The sequence below is a fragment of the Chelonia mydas genome, chromosome 14, assembly GCF_015237465.2.
Source record: "Chelonia mydas isolate rCheMyd1 chromosome 14, rCheMyd1.pri.v2, whole genome shotgun sequence".
NCBI lineage: Eukaryota > Metazoa > Chordata > Testudines > Cheloniidae > Chelonia > Chelonia mydas.
The window spans coordinates 8,191,751-8,215,153 of record NC_051254.2 but is presented as its reverse complement, the minus strand read 5'-3'; the positions used below and the strand labels follow the sequence as shown (position 1 = coordinate 8,215,153).

The 23,403-nt window shown below is 42.4% G+C and overlaps 1 protein-coding gene across 8 annotated transcripts in view; it reads right to left on the bottom strand.

The window, feature by feature from the left end:
* PITPNC1 (phosphatidylinositol transfer protein cytoplasmic 1) overlaps positions 1-23,403 on the bottom strand; it is a 198,495-nt gene that overhangs the window by 37,858 nt on the left and 137,234 nt on the right. For all 8 annotated transcript variants that reach the window (XM_037914090.2, XM_037914088.2, XM_043527639.1 and 5 more), the window contains one exon: positions 9,141-9,236. In XM_037914090.2, the coding sequence (XP_037770018.1) occupies positions 9,141-9,236 (96 nt within the window). The remainder of the gene's footprint in view (positions 1-9,140; positions 9,237-23,403) is intronic.

The window sequence follows — 23,403 nt, the reverse complement described above, 5'->3', positions numbered from 1 at the left end:
AAGTGAATTATGAAGATCATCCAATGCTAGTGCTAATAAAACCTTTATGCACAACTCCTCATCCTATATTCTATGTAACATATAGATATAGATTTGGACACGCGCACACACACATACATGGCATATTACAGAGATAAAGACGAGCCACTAAATTTGGATTTGGAGCCAAACTTCCTCACAAATGAACCTCACATCTAAACACCCCAGGCCACCGCTTTCCGGAGCTCCCATTGGCCGGGAAGGGTGAACCGCGGCCACTGGGAGCTGCGAGCGGCTGTATCTGCGGACGCTCAGGTAAACAAAAAGAAAAGGAGGACTTGTGGCACCTTAGAGACTAACAAAGGTGCCACAAGTACTCCTTTTCTTTTTGCAGATACAGACTAACACTGCTGCTACTCTGAAACCTGTCAGCATCTCACGACCCACCAGGGGCTTACCCTGAACAAGCCATAAACCAAGTTTGGGAACCCCTGCTCTAAATCGAAATGTGAAATGTGAAGTCATAGCCACTCAGGAAGGTGGCAGCAAAAGGTTTGATGATGAGAAATGCACAGAGTGTCATCACCAATAATTGTAGATAGGAAGAACAACAGGGAAGACAGAGAGGTGCAAGTGAAGAGACCTGAATGTAACAGCTAGACCCCCGCCCCAGTCCAAACTGAATTAGTTCCTGAACAAATGTATGGGCCAAATTCAGACAGAGTTGCACTTATTTGCACCCAGTCTGAATTTGGCCCTTTGAGTCTCATTAAGAGTTATATGTGGAATAATATCAACCCATTTTCTTATGCTGGATCTAAGAGATCACCCAAGTTCTCATTGCAAAGTTTAGTGGTTTTCCTAGCATGTTTGCATACACAGAATTGTGAGCATGTCCAGCCCTTGTGATTATGCAGGCTCATGTGGGTTTAGATTGACCTTTTTCAGATGCCTTGGATATTTACAATGCTCAGTATATGAGTGCAGAAAAGGCAGGAAGGGAAGATTGTAGGGTTTGGCTGATCCAGTGGTTATCTAATATACAGAATCCGTTAATACTATAGACATTTTATTTATTTATAAAATTCTTTTTGCACCTATCCCCAAAATACATGGGTGCTTCACAGCAATAAAAATAAATCTTCCTTTTGTAAGGGCCAGATCCTCATCTGGTGCCAATCACTGTACCTCTTTGAAGTCAATTTACACCTATTGAGGATCTGGCTATGTTTGTGCTTGCCACTGTTAATAAAATCCTTTTATGATTCAGTAGTTATTTAAGTGCTTTTTTGCAAACATTGAGGGATGAGACCGTCATTCTTAAATGGATTAGGATCATTTAGATGGCTCTGGCCAAGAGATCACTCAAGATTATCCTGAACAATCATTGGTGGACATCCTCTAGGATGTTCCTGCGTGAAATGATAACAGCTCTTCAGCACATGTGGCCCCTGGGTAACTATATCTTTGACGCTTCAGTTTGTAGCTTATGTTTGTTGCCTTGGAAGAGGAGGGCAGCAGATGTATGTTACATGAATTACACTTCCCCTCCCCCCCGCACTTCAGTTTTTGTCCCGTTTTCACAAAACACATCTCCCCTGTTTAGTTACAGCAGAAATCAAAGTGTACCACATAACTCCAGTGGGAGATTATGTACATGAAAGACCTGTCTTCTGTAGCTTTGGCCCTGTTGTTTATGTGAAAATCACTGCTGTGTGATGTGCAATGGAAGGGAAAATACAACCTCTTTAACTTGACTGATACCTCTTTTAGATTGTGGGCTCTGTGGAGCAGGGAATGTCTGTTTTGTTTGTACAGCACCTAGCACAACAGGACTCCTGATTTCTCACTGGGGCCTCTAGGTATAACTGCAGTGTTGGTATTAATATTATTAATAAGAATATAATCTTTATGTGTAACACAAATAGGTCCAGCTTTTCTGAACTTTGCTAAAGATAGTGCAGCTGTGTGCTTTACACCAGGAGAAGATTTGGTCCATAATCCATGGGTTGGTTCATAAACAGAAACTCAAAGAAAGGTCACAATCAAATTGCAGAAAGGGGCTTTTCATGCAGAGGCCCCTGCAATATTTATGATATTTACAAAGATGGGGCGAAGGGGAGAAAGGAAAGCTGAATGCCTCAGAGCTAAAATTAAACAGTTTGAGTCACAAATATTAGCCTAATAAGAAAAAGTATGTTGTTAGTGTAATTTTCTCTGATCACACTAGCGCCGGAATAATGATCCACCTATACAAACAGTCTAATAAACACTGACATATTACAAGAAGATTGAATGCTGCATCAAGTGAGAGGAGAATCTGGTCTGTAGATGCATTGCAGAAAAACAATGCAGTAAAATTGTGGAGAAAAATGCCTTTGAATCACTGTGAAAATTTTACATCAATCTGTTTTTAGTAGAAACACTGTTAATTGTGCTATGAAAAATACAAAGGGCCAGATTCTCATTTATACTGAAAGGTCCCTTTATGCTAACGGAGCCTTAAAATGGGCAGAAATTATATATACACCTTCTTTAAGGCCCTTTTAGACTGCCAGAGTAGACTAAAGAGCCGTAGTGTAAATGAGAATCTGGTCCATATTCTTCATATGGAAATGTGAAAACATAGCTTGGAAACCTTTGAGTGTACTGAATCAGTTATTACAAATTCATTACCAACCAAATGCACACTGTATTTTTTTTTTAAATGAGTACAGGACACCGTCCCCCCTTAAATAGGAATGATGGGCATCTTAGCTCTTAGTATTTTATTAATTGTTGAAGAAACTTCTGTGGTCTCTGCATAAATTATGTTCAAGCACAGGGAGAAACATAACAGTTGTTGGGCTATTTTTGTTGTTTAACAACATGCAAAAAAAATCTCAATATGCTTGGAATCGGAGTCATAGATTTGTCCTTGAAATATAACACATGATCTTTGAAACTTCACTGAGTTAATATGAAGTTGTTTTTCTGCATTGTAAAATAAACCCTTTTCAAAATGAAATTTAATAGTTGGGTATTAAGGAACCATAAGAAAAGCTTAAAAGCTATTTGTTATCTTTATGTTTATAGTATCTTGAAATGCATATTGAGATGAAAAAATATAACTTGATTTCTATAAAACACAGCCAAATACTGGCCAGTTTAACTGCATTTCTGTTCTCTGCAGCTGTTATTCCTAAATGGTACTGGAAGACCATGGGATAGAGTTAAGATAATGTGAGGCTGGTGAGTCATTTCACAAGGTGACATATAGCATGGATTTCAGTACACAACAGATGGCTTTTACTTTACAATATATTTATTTTTCACTCTGATAGAAATACAGTTTTTCACCTCCTGTATTATGATCAGTAATGTATTATAAAAATTTCAATAGGAAGTATAAATAGGAGATCGTAACATATGGCTTTCAGAGTATGAAATACAGTTTTTCCTATCTTATACAAATATTTCCACTTGCAGTTCTTCATTTTCTATCCTAAAAATGGTTGTGCAGTCTTGTTGTGCACTGTTAAACAGCCACTGTGCTCTGCCCCTGCTATGAGGATGTTATTGGGTCCAGCCTCCCTTTCTGCAAAAGCAAATTGTGCCTCCAGAATGAACAGCAGGCATGAATTGGAGTAGTTCTTCCTCTAGCTACCTGTTTTGAGCCTGCAGTCAGATGGTGTGAGACTCAAGTGCTCACACTTGCCACTGAAGGGTGGGTGCTAATTCTGCAGCTGTAAATTGCATCCTCCTAAAGGAGGAGCCTTTCAGGCACACTTTAGATTATTGAAACACATGGTTGAAATTTTCGAAGAAGCTTAAGACAGTTAGGTGCTCAGTCTTCATTGAACTCCAATGAGTTTTGGGTGCCTAACTCCCCTAGGGTTCTTTGAAAATCTCACCCTATATATTACATAGTTTTTTCTATGTTAAAAAAAAACCAGCATTTCGGTTATAACATTGAACATTTGAATGTTAGGAAATGCCAGATTTATGGTTGCTCATGCAAGCTTAATTCAGCCCCTTTGTGCTTTGAACTTTGCCCCAAACAAAGCAGGGATCCTATGGAAAAATAGTATTTTATCCTACTATAATGCATATGCAGTGCACAAGAGGGCAGAATTAAAGTTGCCCAGGCAACTGTAAACCTGGCATTTCCCAACTTTCAAGTGCTTGAGTTTGCAACATTAACAATATTCTTTTAGCATAGTTATTTTATATGTAATTATATTATGTGCATTGTAACAACTTCTCAGCATGCGTCTTAAGCAAAAGTCATGAGCTTGACAAAGGAATCACTTGGCAAAATTCTATGACCTGTGTTACGCAGGAGGTCAGAGTAGATGGTCATAATGGCCCCTTCTGACAATAACATCTATGAATCAGCAGCAGCCTGAACCCTGAACCTTCAGTACCCCAGCACACACTGCTGCCACCTGAGCTACAGGACTAGCTAGCAGCAGCAGCAGCTGTGGATGAACCAGTGGGCCGAAGCACTGGATCTAGGGGATGGCCAAGGGGATGATGCGCCTGGCCCATGAATCTCTCTCTCTCCCCCTTCACCCCCCTCCTACGGTAGGAATCGGGGAACTTCCTGCCCCATGAGGTCCCCCATAGTGGGACCAGGTGATGGGTCTGGGGGAGATTTATGGGGTGGATGGAGGGGAAGCTGCTCCTGGTAGATGGGGGTAGGGGTTCCCGACCAATGTAGTGCCTCCAGAGGGGGACCTGGTCCTTTGGGGTCTTATGCTGGGCCCAGGGGTGGAGAGGAGCCCAGCTCAGCTCTTTTTCCTCACCCCTAACACTGCTCCCAGGTGTTCGCAATAAAGCATGGGCTGCAGCAGCCTAGCCTTAGAATATTGGTGTTAGTTATTATTTAGGCAGGCTGCCAACGCTTTCTAAGGAATGCAAGCAAGAGAAAGAAAATAGTGATTTTTAACAGTTTATAACAACACAAGTCAAATGGAATTTCACAGAACAAAGACAAGGCACTTCTCCACCCTGAGAACATTTCCCCTGTTGAATATCAAAGGCCTGTTGTAAACAGTGGAGATTTAAGAGCTTCTCAAAGAAAAGAATCAAGTATCTTTTATAATGGAAATTGTTAGGCAACCTAAAAACAGGGTCACTTCCAGATCCCTCTATAACCTATAGCACTAGCCCACATTTTTAGACTAATGACCAGCACAATTTTATTTCAAAATACAAAACTAGTTTGAGTCCTAAGAACCCTTTCCTATGCCTGTTCTTCCAGATACATGAAACAGCCACATTGAGTACCTTTTATAATTTATATGAACATCTTAAGATCTTCATCTTAAGAAACTTCAAAAACAGACTCCAACGAGAGACTGCTGAATTGGAATTAATTTGCAAACTGTATACAATTAACTTATGCTTGAATAGAGACTGGGAGTGGATGGGTCATTACACAAAGTAAAGCTATTTCCCCATGTTTATTCCCCCCCACCCCCACTGTTCCTCAAAGGTTCTTGTCAAATGCTGGAAATGGCCCACCTTGATTATCACTACCAAAGGTTTTCTCCCCACCACTCTCCTGCTGGTAATAGCTCATCTAAAGTGATCGCTCTCCTTACAGTGTGTATGGTAACGCCCATTGTTTCATGTTCTCTATATATATAAATCTCCCCACTGTAGTTTCCACTGAATGCATCCAATGAAGTGAGCTGTAGCTCACGGAAGCTTTCGCTCAAATACATTTGTTAGTCTCTAAGAAAAGGAGTACTTGTGTCACGTTAGAGACTAACAAATTTATTTGAGCATAAGCTTTTGTGAGCTACAGCTCACTTCATCGGATGCAGGTGCCACAAGTACTCCTTTTTTTTTGTGAATACAGACTAACACGGCTGCTACTCTGAAACCTGTCATTATGCAAGGCACTGAATTTAGCCGTATGGAGTGGCAATCTATCAACTTCATGAAAAAACTCGTACAGATACAGACAGACAGATACAGACAGATATCATCTTCCTTTCCAAATGCAAACAGATGGACATCATACCAAAAGGACTGAAGGTAAAAAATCCATTACAATCTACATACCACAAAGACTATGCTGACAGCTTGTGCCACACGCTCTCAAAGAAACTGTGGAACCACCTGATCAACATCCTCTACAGCAAACAGGGAAAGATTAAGAATGAGCTCTCAAAACTGGATACTCTTGTAAAAAACCAGCCTTCCATACAAACTTCCTTGTGGCTGGACTTTACAAAAACTAGACAAGCCATTTACAACACACACTTTGCTTCTCTACAAAAGAAAAAGGACACTGAACTATCTAAACTACTACATGCCACAAGGGGCCACAACAGTGGTTCTCTTAACCCACCCAGCAATATTGTTAATCTATCCAACTATACTCTTAGCCCAGCAGAAGAATCTGTCCTATCTCAGGGTCTCTCCTTCTGCCCCTCCACCCCCACGAACATGATACAGTTCTGTGGTGACCTAGAATCCTATTTTCGACGTCTCCAACTCAAGGAATATTTCCAACACACCTCTGAACAACACACTAAGCCACAGAGACCTTCCTACCAAGACTACAAAAAGAAGGATTCTGGGTGGACTCCTCCTGAAGGTCAAAACAACAGACTGGACTTCTACACAGAGTGCTTCCGCCGATATGCAAGGGCTGAAATTGTGGAAAAGCAGCATCACTTGCCCCGTAACCTCAGCTGTGCAGAACACAATGCCATCCACAGCCTCAGAAACAACTCTGACATCATAATCAAAAAGGCTGACAAACGAGGTGCTGTCATCATCATGAATAGGTCGGAATATGAACAAGAGGCTGCTAGGCAGCTCTCCAACACCACTTTCTACAAGCCATTATCCTCTGATCCCACTGAGGGTTACCAAAAGAAACTACACCATTTGCTCAAGAAACTCCTTGAAAAAGCACAAGAACAAATCCGCACAGACACACCCCTGGAACCCCGACCTGGGGTATTCTGTCTGCTACCCAAGATCCATAAACCTGGAAATCCTGGACGCCCCATCATCTCAGGCATTGGCACCCTGACAGCAGGATTGTCTGGCTATGTAGACTCCCTCCTCAGGCCCTACGCTACCAGCACTCCCCACTGACTTTCTGAGGAAACTACAATCCATCAGTGATCTTCCTGAAAACACCATCCTGGCCACTATGGATGTAGAAGCCCTCTACACCAACATTCCATACAAAGATGGGCTACAAGCCATCAGGAACAGTATCCCTGATAATGTCACGGCAAACCTGGTGGCTGAACTTCGTGACTTTGTCCTCACCCATAACTACTTCACATTTGGGGACAATGTATACCTTCAAATCAGCAGCACCCGCATGGCCCCACAGTATGCCAACATTTTTATGGCTGACTTAGAACAACGCTTCTTCAGCTCTTGTCTCCTAATGCCCCTACTCTACTTGCGCTACATTGATGACATCTTCATCATCTGGACCCATGGAAAAGAAGCCCTTGAGGAATTCCACCATGATTTCAACAATTTCCATCCCACCATCAACCTCAGCCTGGACCAGTCCACACAAGAGATCCACTTCCTGGACACTATGGTGCAAATAAGCGATGGTCACATAAACACCACCCTATACCGGAAACCTACTGACCGCTATTCTTACCTACATGCCTCCAGCTTTCACCCTGACCACACCACACGATCCATTGTCTACAGCCAAGCTCTATGATACAACCGCATTTGCTCCAACCCCTCAGACAGAGACAAACACCTACAAGATCTCTATCAAGCGTTCTTACAACTACGATACCCACCTGCTGAAGTGAAGAAACAGACTGACAGAGCCAGAAGAGCACCCAGAAGTCACCTACTACAGGACAGGCCCAACAAAGAAAATAACAGAACGCCACTAGCCAACACTTTCAGCCCCCAACTAAAACCTCTCCAACGCATCATCAAGGATCTACAACCTATCCTGAAGGACGACCCATCACTCTCACAGATCTTGGGAGACAGGCCAGTCCTTGCTTACAGACAGCCCCCCAACCTGAAGTAAATACTCACCAGCAACCACACACCACACAACAGAACCACTAACCCAGGAACCTATCCTTGCAACAAAGCCCGTTGCCAACTGTGTCCACTTATCCATTCAGGGGACATCATCATAGGGCCTAATCACATCAGCCACACTATCAGAGGCTCGTTCACCTGCACATCTACCAATGTGATATGTGCCATCATGTGCCAGCAATGCCCCTCTGTCATGTACATTGGTCAAACTGGTCAGTCTCTACGTAAAAGAATAAATGGACACAAATCAGACATCAAGAATTATAACATTCAAAAACCAGTCGGAGAATACTTCAATCTCTCTGGTCACTTGATTACAGACCTAAAAGTGGCAATTCTTCAACAAAAAAACTTAAAAAACAGACTCCAACGAGAGACTGCTGAATTGGAATTAATTTGCAAACTGGATACAATTAACTTAGGCTTGAATAGAGACTGGGAGTGGATGGGTCATTACACAAAGTAAAACTATTTCCCCATGTTTATTTCCTCCCCCCACCCCCACCGTTCCTCAGACGTTCTTGTCAACTGCTGGAAATAGCCCACCTTGATTATCACTACAAAAGCCTCACCACCCGCCCCCCGCTGGTAATAGCTCATCTTAAGTGATCACTCTCCTTACAGTGTGTATGGTAACACCCATTGTTTCATGTTCTCTACGTATATAAATCTCCCCACTGTATTTTCCACTGATTGCATCCGATGAAGTGAGCTGTAGCTCACAAAAGCTTATGCTCAAATAAATTTGTTAGTCTCTAAGGTGCCACAAGTCCTGCTTTTCTTTTTAAGATCTTAAAAGAGATCCACACATTTTGCATATGGATACCATGTCAAACAAAGATCAACCTGAACTGTGTCTGTTCCCTGTAAGCAGACTGCAGAGCAATGCATATATTGTTTATAAGCCTTCTCTGATGCTTTTGAAGAAAAATAACATATTTTTGAAAGTACAAAGAGAAATCTGGACAACATGTTAGCACTCCAGTGGGGGATTCTCTGAAGCTCCCAGTGGACAGCACCTGGGTTCTGCAACAGGGGTCAGATATGTGGGAAAAAAATCCTACCAGTGACAAATGAACTCTAGGCTACATTCCTTCTTCACTGTTTTATACTCTTACCTCCGATTCTTTGTAATAGCGCTCAGGGATTTCGTCACAGGCAATATCGATAAAGCAGACTTCTCGCTCAAGATCTTTGGCTTCGTTGTCAAAAATCTGCAAGATTTAAAGAAACTTTAACTTTACAACAGGACAGTTCCAGCTGCAATAGTGGTTACTAGGCATTGTGAGGGGCTGAGCCAATGGCTTGTAGAACAGCAGAGCGCATAGTGCAGAGGGATCTGACCTCATGCTTGGAACGCTTGCAGCAGCACTCCATGTTCCACATAATGCCAAGTCATCCGCAGAATCCAGAGGCCCTGAACACGTGCCAGAGCACGCAACGAGGCCCAGGGGAGAAAGTGGGTGTGACCGAGGAGGCAAACAACAAGCAATACATTCCTAAGCAGGATCCAACTGCTGCTTAAGAGGAGTGTGCAGCAGCCATCGTTTTGGGGTATTTAATCACTCCTGCTTCAAGCCAGGAGGCATTGGACTGTACTTAACAGTACACCCTGCTTAGCGCCTCTTGCTGCTGCTCTGCTCAGTCCATTCCTTTCCATGTCACTCTGCACATCTTTGCAGGATCCAGCCCCTAGTGACTTCTGAGTAAAGCAGATATTTCGTCAAGGGATTGTTATTTATGTTGCCTTCTCTAATTGTTGGGCCAGATATCACCATGGAGGGAAAAGCTGACTTTCCAGACTCAAGGTTTTTTTGCTCTTTCTAGAAGAGTTATTAGAAGAGTTATTCTACTTTCGGGACAACGATGAAATGTATCTGTGCATGTGTATGAAATGAGACAAAGCTTCGACTCTGCTGTTATACTGAGACTCAGGATTCTGGCTGAATCCTACAGATTAAAAGGTTGAGGAAATCGTAAAGTCACAGGATAAAGTTCTGCTCTCAGGTGTGTGCATGAAGCTCCTATGGATTTAAATCCTTTAGGACTAGGTTTTGAAAGGCCAGGCTCTATTTCTGTACCTACATACTGGGGGTGCACTTTTGGAACCACAATTATTTGCATGTACAATTTAGGCAATTTCTAACTACGTGACTATGCCCACAAATCAATTACATGGGCATCTCAATGACATATGCTGTGTCTGCAATGTTTTGTTGGCACAAAATGGTGGCCAGGGTAAGGTGGTCCTAAAGCCAGGAGAGTCATGCATGCACATTCAAGGACAAGAACTGGCCAAGAGTGTGTTTTACCTGAGTAGTACCATGCTCTACAGCTAACATTTGCAGGAAATATATATATCCCTTGCTTGAAAAATAAATTTAATGAACATATAAAAAAGTTAATTCCATTTCATTTCAGCCCAGTGGGACAATTAATTTGATATAAGGATACAAAATGCAGCGCTACTCAGTAGCCAGACTGCCAGTTTGGTATTTCTTCAAGAAACATAACTATTCAATATACAGCAGTCATAATGAAAGAGGGACTGGAAATGGGCCAATTTATGGGAGGAGGTTGAGCTAGGCCAGTTTGTAAATTCTTAACAGGTTGCTATTAGTAACACAGGTAAGAAACTTTCTTAAAAATATGTATTTTAATCTGACATTGTCCATTCAGTTGTGTACTTGAGATGTTGCAGGCTCAATCTTCGAGTAGAACCTATAAATGACACACAATTAAATTTTTTTCTCGCTTTAAAAAAGTTAGAAAGAGGTCAGGTGGACAGATTCCTGGAGGCTGTTCAATTAAATCACTGGTCTTTGCTAGACTGTCAGCCAAGTGAATGGTTAGAAATGCACCTAAAAATGTACAGTCTTCAGAGGGTTAATTTAGGAGGAAGAGATTATATCCCTCTCCATCTCCATTAGTCCTCCACCTCTAGAATTTGGCACTAGAACACAGACCATTTCCTTAGCTCCAAAAGTTGGCTGCATGACGTCCTGGCTCCCCATTACTAGCCCAAGTTGTCATCTAATCATTGGTCCATGTTCTTTTCTTAGAATGTCCTCACAAGATTTGCAGATAGAGATTTAATCTCTTAGTTTTATCAGCAGTGGAAAATAAGAAGTCATTAGAGCACAAGATTGATTTCTTTTTTAGGTCTAATTCTCTTATTGCCCCGTCTAGCCAAATACTCCAGGATATTCTTAAAGCCCACAGGGGGGATGGTTTGATTGCTTTTGCAATCAAAATTAAGAGGCTGGAGAAATTAAAAAGTTTAAAAAAAAGAGATTAAAGCCCACAAAAAGAAACATAAGGCTCCCAATCTGTGCAGCTCTATTTGCAAGTGTGCAGAGAGTGAATGATAAGAATGCGTTGTATCCTTCATAATAAAAAAGAAATTGTAGAAAGGCTGAATGTTAAATATTATTAAATCTGAACGGTCGTTCTGAGAGAGAGAGAGAGAGTGCACACTTTACTGCAATATTCAAGCATCTGTGCACTTCCATTTTCCAAGAGGGATGAAAACTGCTCAAGAGAAGTTTCCCAGTCAGACTAAATCACTCCCAAAATAACAGAAGAACAGACAGTAGATTTTAATCGGGCTATTTTGTATCCAGATAAAGTCGTTTGTTTAGAACAAATTTAAATGCCAAAAAAACCCAACAAAACCCTGGGACAACGTTAGAAGAAGATGCCCAAAGAAAGATCACACAGGGCACTGAAACCAAAACAACTGCTTTTCGGTTTCCCCCATTTCTTTTCTTTCTACTATGTAATGCGAGCTCCACCACCTTTTCTCTCCCAGGCTTCTGGCTCAAATCTAGCCCAGGTTGTAGTGACTGTCAGTTTCTGCCATCTCACAGTGAATACTTAGGGTATGTTTCTCTGGTTGTGGGTTTGCTTCCTCTGTTTTTCACTGCAGAGTTAACCTGGGTTAACCTCCCACCCTGACACTTGGGTGGGAGCACGTGGGTTATCCCAATTTGGGTGTGAGCAGTTAGACTACAAAGCCATACAATTGTACAAAGCCATACTCAAGTTTGCCCACTTGATTGCATCCACACTGGTTCTTCACTCACTCAGGTGAGAAAGTAGGACTTCTGGGGTCACGTCCCATGGTTCTTTGTGCTGCTTTAAACAGAGCTGATCTATGATTCTTTCTCAGTGAATTGTGAGGGTACTTGTCTGCCTATATTAAAAGCTTGTCTCAAAGGTAGAAATTCTCTCCCCATAATTAAGCAATGGGGTTCACTTTAGAAATCACAATTTGATAGCACAGCATAACTAACCATATACCAGCTTTCATGCTGAAAAATTTCTGGCATTTAGCTAAACAGTGATATACAGAAGAAAGATTTCAGTGCTCAGATAAGGTATTAGATCCTGGGCTTGGTTCTCAGTAACACTGAGACCCCTTTATAGTGGGTATATCTGTATGCCCATTTTAAGGCCCTTTCACATGGCCAGTGTCACGTAAAAGAGCCCTAGTGTAAGTGAGAATCAGGCCTTCCATGAACAGCATTGAGTCTGTGTAATTGAATCAGGAACTGAATGTTCCTATAGCTACTACTACTTCATAAGTAAAGCCTATCCTAGCTCCAACTCCATGCACAGTAATAAATAATACTGTACAACCTATGCACAAGGGGGACAAGGTAGTATTTCCTAACCATTAGGCTTTTAATTCTCCCTAATAGCATTGCATTAATAGAAAAATAAAAAAAGATTATGGGCACAATCCTCATCTCCAATCCGGCCCCTTTACGTTGGGTGAAAGGGCCAGAGCAGTATAAAGGGGCTCGATAAGCCGTGATCTGGCCAAGGGAGGATTCCCCCAGCACAGGAATGGCAGAATCCAGACAGGCCCTCTTCTGGGGAGCCCCCTCGCAAGCCCTGACACAGGGATTATGCCAAGGGCAGGGCTTTTGACAAAGAAGGGTTTGGGGTGTGGAGCTGCAGTATGCAGCACTGTGGAGATTCTGAACAGCGCTATGCCCCACAGGCAGCTGGAGACAAGCTGCTGTAACTGAGGCCCCCAGAGCAGCTCAGGATCAGGAGGGCACAAAGGTGGCTTAAAACCATCTTAGCCCCCTCTCCCTCTGAGCTGTGTTTTCTGTGCTGTGCCTCTTAGGAACTCAGGAGACAACCTCTCCCTAAGCGACTGTGATTTTAGTTAACTCTTCAGGTCCTCAAGCTTTTATGTAGGCTTTCTTTAAAATTGCTGTTTAAATATAAATAAAGTAACTGAATTTTATTATCAGGCTGCATGCTAAGAAATTAACTAGAGATAATGGTAATCGCCTGGGCTATGACAGAATGGTGATAATTGGCAAACTGAGAAAGGGATTAAATATTTCCCTACATTTCATTTCAAGCAGATCCTCTACCACCAAGGAAGCAATCATGTTGTCGGCCTCAGTGCCTGATGACAATTCCCTCCACCAGCAAATAACCTCGGAGGTATATCAGACTCTCATCTTAATAACATGCATATTTTAGTGCAAGCTAAACCCAAATTGATGAGTTCTCTTTTATGAGGCCTTAATACCCCCTACAAATCTAAGCTGGAGAACAGAATTTTACTAGGCTTAAGCAGGAATAGGCATCCCTGTTATGGTACTTTTGGAATACTCTGCTTTGCCCTGAAAGTTAAATAAACTCAGAAAGCTCCTGTCTATGGTTTAAGCCCTGCTTGCCTGATTCATTTGAGTAATCCCACTCAAATCAATGATATAGCATAGAGTGAGCAGGATTTATCCCTTAAAAACTCAGTCCTGAGGCAATTTCCTGCAAGATCTCCCCATGCAACTTGCACAGACACTCAGGAGTTTGCTAGAGCCCAAGTGTTTGGAGATGTGATATGCCAGGCATCATTACCAGTAGGATGGCTCAGTTCCATGAGTTGTGTGTGATACTCCTTCGGGGAGGGAGCCAAGGGAGAAATCATACAGAGTCCCTGAAACTGCAGATTGAATTAAACAGCATCCATTTCATTTACAGCAAGTGATAATGCAAACTAATCCAACATAGGAGGAAAAGGGCAAATACACTTGCTGATTGGGAAACTATTGAAGGATTAGGGGTAGGAGCCAGATCATTTTAAAGGCAAGGAAATTACTCTAGTTTCCCCCTAAAAATAAACTGATGGTGAATTCTTTTTCAGACTGTAAGTCAGTGTTTCTTTTAGAAAGGGAAGAACCCAGGCTCTACCATGCTGTATGGTTGACACTCACACCTTTGCAGGGAGGCCAGTACAAGGCCAACACAGCACTTAAGTCCCATTTAAACCCTCAAATTAGACTTAAGTGGGATTTAAGTGGTGCACTGGCCTTGTGCTAGACCTCTGCACAGAGTGAATTTCACCTTATATAACTAAAGCCGAAACGATATACGAGAACGATTGAACAAAGTTTAGGTATTGTAGAGTGCACTTTCATAGATTCAGAGGCACACAACGTGCAACACTTAGGGCCTGATTTTCAGATGTGCTAAGCAGCTGTAATGTCAGATGGAGTCAATGGGAGCTGTGGCTGCTCAGCACTTCCGTAAATAAGGCCCACGGTATCTCAAGCTGGGCACTCAAAAAATAAGACACCCAAAATTAGTGGCCACAGTTGAAAAATCTGGCCTTGAAGTTTATGAAAAACTCAGAGCCCTTTGAAGGGAAGATGCTATAAGCATGATTGCGTGCACATCAGTCTCCCCAAGACAGCTACATTTGCACGTCTTTCCATTCCTGTTTTCATTCATTTATAACTTCCCCCGTTCAGGTTGAAATACTCCAGACCTGATAGCTGCCTGAACTGTGTTTTTTTTTAAGTTTGAGCAAAAGCAGTTCAATAATTTATTAATATGAAGAGCATAAAAAATAAACATATTCCCCATTAGGAAAAGAAATCTTGCAGAACAAAAGTTCTAGTACCAAAATGGCTCAGGAAAGAAAACAGAAATTGGGCCTAGAGGATGAGTGTGAGTGAGCACTCCAGTGAAAACTGGCTTTTGATTTGATCAATTAATAACCCATTGAAAATGACTCTCTTTGCATTCACAGTATATTTTATGCAGAGTTTTCTTGCTCATAAAGTGTACACTAAGGAAGGATGCATTGTATCTATCTGCACGGCTCACTTAGTTATGCTTATTATTAATTATTTGTATTATAACAGAGCTTAAAGTTTCCATTGTGTTGGGTGTCATACATACACATAGTAAGAGACAGCCCCATGTCATGAAGATCTTCTCATCTAAACAGACATGGCAAAGGGTGAGAAGGGAAACAGAGGCACAGAGAAACGAAGTGACTTGTCCAGGGTCACACAGCAGGCTGGTGGAAGAGCCAGGAATAGAACGCCTGATTACTAGTCTAGTGCTCTACACATTGGAACATACTGTGCAGTAAAAATGCTGTGAGGGGGGATGGTGAATGTCTGCAGGTGCCCTGGCCTCATTATCTGTGCACCTAGAAATGTAAGAGCTGAACAGCTCATGAGTTTTGCAACACAGAAGCTCCTGCCTCTGGATCTCATAAGATGTGGGATGGGCTGTTTTGATGCTAACTAGGTTCTCTTTCTAAGATATGTATTTTATTCTCGGCCATGAAATTTCTTCTCAGCCAGCAGCACCACCTTCCTTTAGTGTACTTCAAGGGATGAGCCAGTTAACTACAAAGCTAATTGAGCTGAAAACGTAGGTGGCCTGTATGTGTCAGCTAATTTCCACCAACTATGTGTTATGCTTTATCTGTAGTACGTTGTGTAAGATGGTTTACTTGATATAAATAACTTCTGAGGACTCTAAGGCATACACAAAGAAATACAAATTACTACAAGACGCGATGACAGGATTTCTAAGGTAGCAGGAAAAAAGTATGATATGCTGAATTACATGATGAATAATAAAAAGAAAAGGAGGACTTGTGGCACCTTAGAGACTAACAAATTTATTTGAGCATAAGCTTTCGTGAGCTACAGCTCACTTCATCAGATGCATTAATAGATGATCATGGGCTGTGTTGTGATGGATAAAACAAGTGGTCAGTGTTAAGGTTACTGGCTTTTGAGTGCTTCACTGTGCAACCTTAACATTCTCTTAAAAATGTAAGTGTTTTCAAAGGAATAATTATTATTGTTGTTAAATGTTGCTCTGTGAAGTGTCAAATATGGGGTCATAACTGTGGTGCAGCCAATATTTCCCCAGGCCCAGAGAATGAGTGCATCAAGGCCCCTCTCTAATTGTATTACCAGCCATGTCTCCTTACAGCCAATTACTGGATCTGCTTCCTACCCAAGACACAGAAAAATGGGCACAGGCCCAAACCACTTAAGAATTGCAGAAGATTGTATCTAGTGCAGAGGTGGGCAAACTACAGTCTGCAGGACCATCCTGCCCGGCCCTTGAGACCCTGGCCCCTCCCCTGCTGTTCCCCCTCCCCCGCAGCCTCAGCTCGCTGCGCTGACAGTGCTCTGGCCTGCCACTCCTGCCGGGCAGTGCGGTGGCAGGGCTGGCTCTGGCCAGGCGGTGGGGCTGCGAGCTCCTGCTGCTGAGCAGCATGGTAAGGGGATGGGGAGCGGGGGGAGAGGGGGGGCTGGATAAGGGGCAGGGGGACAGGGAGAGGGTGGTTGGATGGGGCGGAGCAGGGGGGAGTTGGATAGGCATGAGAGTCCCGGGGGGCCTGTCAGGGGGCGGGGCAGTCAGGGGACAGGGAGCTGGATGGTGGTGGTTAGGGGTGGGGTTCCAGGGGGACGATCAGGGGACAAGGAGCAGGGGGGGTTGGATGGGTAGAAGGTTCTGAGGGGGGCAGTCAGGGGCGGGAAGTGAGAGGGGACGGATGGGGGTCCGAATGGAATGAGGTCCGAACCCCAACTTTGACCTGGGATTTGACTCCTGACTCTGTCCTCAATCCCCTGCTTTGGTTTCTGACTCCCAACTCTGACCACTAGGCTTGACTGCCCTCATCCTGATGCTCACATTGATAAGACCAGGATCCGATAATGGAGACGGGATTCCAGCCCCGTACAATAGGTTCAATATTTTAAAGCTACAAAGGGGTCACTATTTGGATAACTGTGCAGAGAGCAACCGAACTGCTGGCACTGATCTTGGGACCTAATCTCCGTAGGTTTGTAAAGAAGTAAGCCCACTGCCTGGGCAGATTTTCCCTCACACCAAGGTCCCTCTGCAGCTGCAGATTTGTCAGTCTGCTGCAACCAGCCCTGCCGTAGAACCTTCCTCCCTGAAATACAACATTTTGGGGGGATTTTAGCTGTAATTGGCACTCTTCCTTCACTTCACAGGGCGGTGATTCCTTAGCAACTGCTAGAATGAAAACTTTCGTCTTTATTTATTCAAATATTCTCGTTACAGAATCCTTTTCATGGCTCAACATTTGTTATTGTTTTCCTGTTCCTTGGAATAGGAACAGCAAGTGCTTTGATAACGGGATTGAATAGGTAGTTTGTTTTGCAGAAGCTTCTCCAGTGCCTTTGTATCTTTTGCTGAAATTTTGCCATTTTGTTTTCTTTCTTTTTTATTTTAACATTTTTAGCTGAATTTAGTACTTTAGGAAGGAGCCAGACTGGGAGTTCTGAAGCCTCAAGTCTCCTGTTTATCCAGAAAACAAGCACAACTGCCTGCCAACTCTGTAGGAGAAGACCACTTCTAAGGGATATTTAGTTTCTATGGCCAGCTCAGTCCTAACCCCTTTCCTGAGACCACCAACATACATCAATTAGCATTGGTTGGTGTGGTGGATTTTGTGATGTGGGTTCCTGTCCATTAGGAAGTGAACTGAGACCACAAACTCCTTTCACATAGATTTAAAAGCAGCCAGACTAATGGCTGTTGACCACTCCTGAGCTGAGCTAGAATTGAATGAATGTCCTAGACATAAAAAATTCCCTTCCTAATAGCAAATATATTGGGCTATTCCCTGGCTCGCTATTTTGTAACTTCTTACACCAAGAAGAACCTCATTGACTCATACTATCCTTATGCCTCCTACAGCAACAGCAGTCTTGGATGACTATGTACTCTTCTTTCTAAAGCAATGAAAACCCATCCCAGCCACTCTGAAGCTAAACCAACACACCTATCCTGATTCTTTGCACTTGTGCTTGGTCCTACTCATATATTCCCTATGCAAACAGAGCTCCCATTGATCTGAATGAGAGATTGGACCCATAAAGCATAAACCTAAAATGAGGCCATACAGATTTTTATAATACCAGCTAAATGAATGCTTGTTAACACTCAACAAATGCTTTTATAAGGTTGTATGAGGAGAATGAAGATTGCTAGGCTGGTTTTGGCCCCGGGAATCTCTCATACCCCAGTGAAGTGCATTGCCAACCCATATGTGAGCCTTGAAAGAGTCTGAATATGTAACTGGAGGTATGCTGATTTGTGTTTGTAGTGCATCCTTTATCACAGCCTACCACTCCAGCAGCGCACACAAAATATTAATACCTGATTGTATCAATAGTCAGAGCAATCCTATTCCTCTCTATATAGACCACCAGGTTTTTGTTTCTTCAGGTGCCCATTAGGTGATTAAAATACTTGGTTTAATTAAAAAAACTCACCACGTTAAAATAGTATTCTAATTTTTTGCCTGTGAATTTCCTTTCTAAAACCTTGACAACCAGCTATTTACTGGTCACCACTCCCACATCCTGGTTATTTTCATTAGAACTAAGTTTCACCAAGATGTCCAGAATACATCTATCGATCTATAGAAGTCCCTGAACATCCCCAGGCAATTCAGAAGTAAGCCTGTGAGGAAAATGGCGGGCGGTGGGGAGGGGGAGAGAGAATGTTTAACTGGAGAATTCAAAATTTTATGAAACAAAACCCAAGACAGGGGGGTTATTTTGGTACTTTGAGGAAAGATGTGTATGTATAAATAGTGGTGTAACTTTGCAAAAAGGATTGTAAATATGAGCATTTCATTTTTTCTATTAAAAATCTGGCACAAAGCCTACACTCTCTAACTTGTGATTTCAATCTCCTTGGATTGGCATAAAGCCAGAACTGTTGGCTAATTTCCAATTTAATACCACAGCATCCGATTGCAGCTTGTGTCAGCATTTCCATTATAAACCTCTGTTTTCTGAGGTTTGTAATTTGGCTTGAAAAAAGGTTAGTTAACCCAAGCCCAAATTTAAAAATAAAATAAAAAACCTGTTAATTTGCTTGAATGGGAATTTTGCCTGAGTAAGGATTGCAGGATTTGGTTTATGTTGCAATACCTGTTCACCCAGGATAATTATCTACCTGGACACATTGCACCATAGCCACCAATGTCTTTAAGTAAGGGCAACCCCATTTGAGATCATGGAATTGCACCTATTTATACCAGCTGTAAATCTGGCCCATTGAATATGAATGAGTGACATCATTGTCTGCCATGGTGTGAACTTCAAAAAGGTAGTTGTATATTTACAGCCTTCCTCTCCCCTTTTTATCTCTTTGTCAAGCCCCCACTATTAATTCACCTCATATGAAGTGTAGTTTATTTAGATTTATCCTGCTATCCAGTGCACCACACTCCCCCACTACTATTTACCAGTGAATGGTTTTTGAATGCCATCACATCTGTATGCAGGACCAGGTACTGGACTTGCCGTGCATGGCCTCTCTACTATTTGTTGAAGTTTTAGAAGTTAGAGGCAAGATGATTTTTCTGGTTAATAGCCCTGTCACAATGGGCTCAATTCTGTTTTCCATGAAGCCTGTGCGTGCGCTTGGGACTGACTATTTGTAAAGGTGTTCAGCACAGGGGTGCTGGAACTATTTGTATAGTGGGGGTGCTGAGAGCCATTGAACCAAATTGTAAATCCTGTATATGATGGAAACTACCTCAAGCCAGGGGGTGCGGTAGCACCCCTAGTTCCAGCACCTATAGTTCAGCAAGGCTTGGGCCCTCCATACCATGTGACTTTCAGCCTGATCTCCCTGCATGTTTGCCTGTGTTTGTTAGAAGAGCCATTAGGTGGGGCTCTCTTCACAATGAAGAGGTTTAATTGAAAACTTGCAGGACCCAAGTAAACAGTGCAATTAATACTGTCAAACATTATCAATATAGGACAGATAAAGTTGTCCCTAAAAAGAACCTATTCTGGGATTCAGGCACATTTTGCAATGATGTATAATAAGAGGTGCTCATAATTATCATATTTCTATTTTATAAATGTTCATCAAGGCTAAATTAGAGTACAACTGAACGCCCGCTATTAAAGTTATCATGTTTTGCCGCACAACTTTCCTTCAAATAGAAACGAACAGAAGTTCACTCTAGCCAGAGTTCCATTTCAGGATTTAGTGGAACTGCGCTATATCAGGGTTTGCGATAACTAGATTCCACTTTATTAAGTAAGAGAGCAACCAAAAAACTAAAAATAAAAAAGCAGAACCAAAAACAGCTTTGCTTGTCACCCTCGTATTTTAGGTAAAACCTACAACTGAATTTTACTCCAGCTGCATGTTTCTTTATATGGCAACAGACACTGCAAAGTTGCACATTAAAGAGGAAGGAGCATATTTTTAGAAGCATGATGTAACACTGCACATTCAATCACTTCCCAGGGTTGCAGAATTAGAACTCATAAGTTAGAAAAGATTTCCTATCTTTAAATGATGACACTCCACTGTTTTGAGGCTAAATATTGAGCAATATGTACCTATTAGCCACATATTTTTAGCATGTTCTGACTATTAATTTGTCGAACAATACTGCTGTTAATTGATCAAATACTGCTATTATTCCTCTGCATAAAGGGTTATGTGCACAATAGCGTTACCTCTGTGCTTTAATTTGACAAATGCTCAATTCTGAAACAAGGTGGGTGAGGTAATATCTTTTATAGGATCAAAATTCCGTTGGTGACAGTGCATTCTGTTGGAGAGCGAGGAGCACATTGGAGGTATATTCTTCTCTTGGTCCATAGATATTTATGTTTGTAGCTCCTACTGCAACAATGTTATTCAGAGTTATACACACAAAATGTGGCCCATTGAGAAGATACCACATCCTGTTATTTTTAAAGATGAGTATGCCTCTAAATCTTTGCTACCGTCTTGTATTGCCCTTAAGAGGCTGTATGTATTCTTGCTAATAAATGCTCCACACCTCATTAACAAAAGAAAGAGTATCCTGTTCTATTATTCCACATATTAAAACCTTTCATGGTATTCTTCAGTGTAACAAACCAGTCATCTTCTTAAGGGCATAGGTTTTATACTACAAGCAGCACAGGGTGGCAAGAAATTTATAAATAATTCTTTTCTATTATGACAACTGTTCAATTATTTTTAAGTACTGTACCTTTTGCTCCCCACTATCACCAACCAGGCAGTAAAATTCACTGACCAAGGATCAGGAGAAATGTATTCTTGCATAAAAAGAGAAGTCTGTCAAAGATAATGAGAATTCTGCAACCAATATGAAAAGCCCAAGGAAAGTGAAACGTCTTTCTGCGACTCACTCGTTTATTTTAATAGCATCTGCCCACACTACAAGTTTGCCCTAGCCTAGAGTAACTTTCCCCGGCCCAGACAGCATGTAGCATGCAGATCTAGCTTAAAAACAGCTCTTTGCTAGCTATGCATGTCACACTCTGTTCCTTCCCTTCATATATTTTTATTACCATTTAATGCTGGTGTATATTTATAACGAGGTTGATACCAGCTTTGAACTCACCCACAAACGGACTCATGTGTAGCTGTCTGACATAGCTTTGGTAGACAGCAAAGACATGCAGACAGAACAATGAGAAGTATACATCTGAAAGGATCAATAATTCTGTTTTCTTTGCATGTGTGTGTGTGTGCATGTCAGAATGTTAAGGCATCTGATTCACACTTGAAACATCCACTTGCTATAATTTGACTTGTATTCTGGAGAGAATGTATTAACTTTAGATTATAACAGCCTAACCATTACACGTATCTGTGTGCAGATCTGCCACTGAAGCTCTGTGTAAAAAAAGGTGAAACATTTTGTTCTTGAAAACTTATAATGTTGTTCTAGACCAAGATTTAATTAATTTATATACACTCCTTGGACAGCCTGTAAGAAACAGATGCAATATAAATTGACTTTTAATAAATGGATTATGGGGGTGGAGATTATTTAATGGTTTAATATTATTTCAGCAGAATTGATACAGGTCTCAGCAAAGCAAGGAATTCACTATCAACAGATAACACAAAGCTCATTTACGAATCAGGGAGCAGACAGAGGTGGCTTCCCCTGTAGCTTCTGTGGTGCACAACAATGAGAGATGTGTGAAACAGGTAACATTTTTTGCATGAAGGTTTTGCCATTTCACTTTGAGTGGCTTTGTGCAGGTTTAATTTCTCAGTGACATTTTACAAAAAGGTTATTTTAGTACTGTAAAATTCAGAAAATCTGAACTTCCCTGGCTCATTTTTGAGTGACAAATTGGACTGTGGAATTTTTTGCTGAGATGGGCCTATTTTCTCATTCATAGTGAAATGTGAAAAGATTTCTCAGATTTTGAGTAATTTTGCCTTTGTATTTTTTTTGCAGATATTTTGTTTATCACTATTAATACGCAAAAAAATTCCTATAGATTATATGCCCCAGACAGCACATCAGCAATAACAACCTCGTTCCATTCAGACTATCTTCAAAATGGAAACTTCAGTAAAGACAAATATATCGTCCATTTTGAAATTAGATGGGTAACTTATACTAGTCAGGCCCTGTTACTTCAAGGCAGTGATGAGCTGCAAAATCTTAACAACTGGTTCCCTCCTCACCCCACGAGGGGATCGTGGCCCCCCCCCCCGCACCCCCCCTCCCCGGGACTCCTGCCCCATCCAACCCCCGGCGTTCCTTGATGCCTCCCCCCAGGACCCCTGCCCCATCCACCCCTCTCCCCTGTCCCCTGACTGCCCCCAGAACCAGGCAGGAGGGTGGCGGAGGTGAGCTGGGGTGGGGAGCAATTCCCCTGCACGGCCCCCCCGGGTTACCTACTGCAATGCGGGTGGCCCTCCTCACGCCCCCCCACCCCAGCTCACCTCCGCCTCCCTGGGCCTGAGTGGGAAGCCACGGCCTGCTTCTCAGCCTGCCCCAGCTTCCCGCACGAACAGCTGATTCGTGGGAAGCCGAGGGGGGAGGGGGCAGAGAAGCAGGGCGGGGAGGTGCGTTCAGTCGAGGAGCCGAAGGCAGAGTGGAGGTGAGCTGGGGCTGGGGGTGGGGAGGGGAGCTGCCGGTGGTGCTCTGCACCCTCCATATTTTCCCCTTGGGTGCTCCAGGGCTGGAGCACCCGTGGAGTCGGTGCCCAAGGCGCCACTTTTGGCCGGTTAAATTTAGAAGCCCTTTTAGAACCGGTTCTCCCTCGCGGAACAACC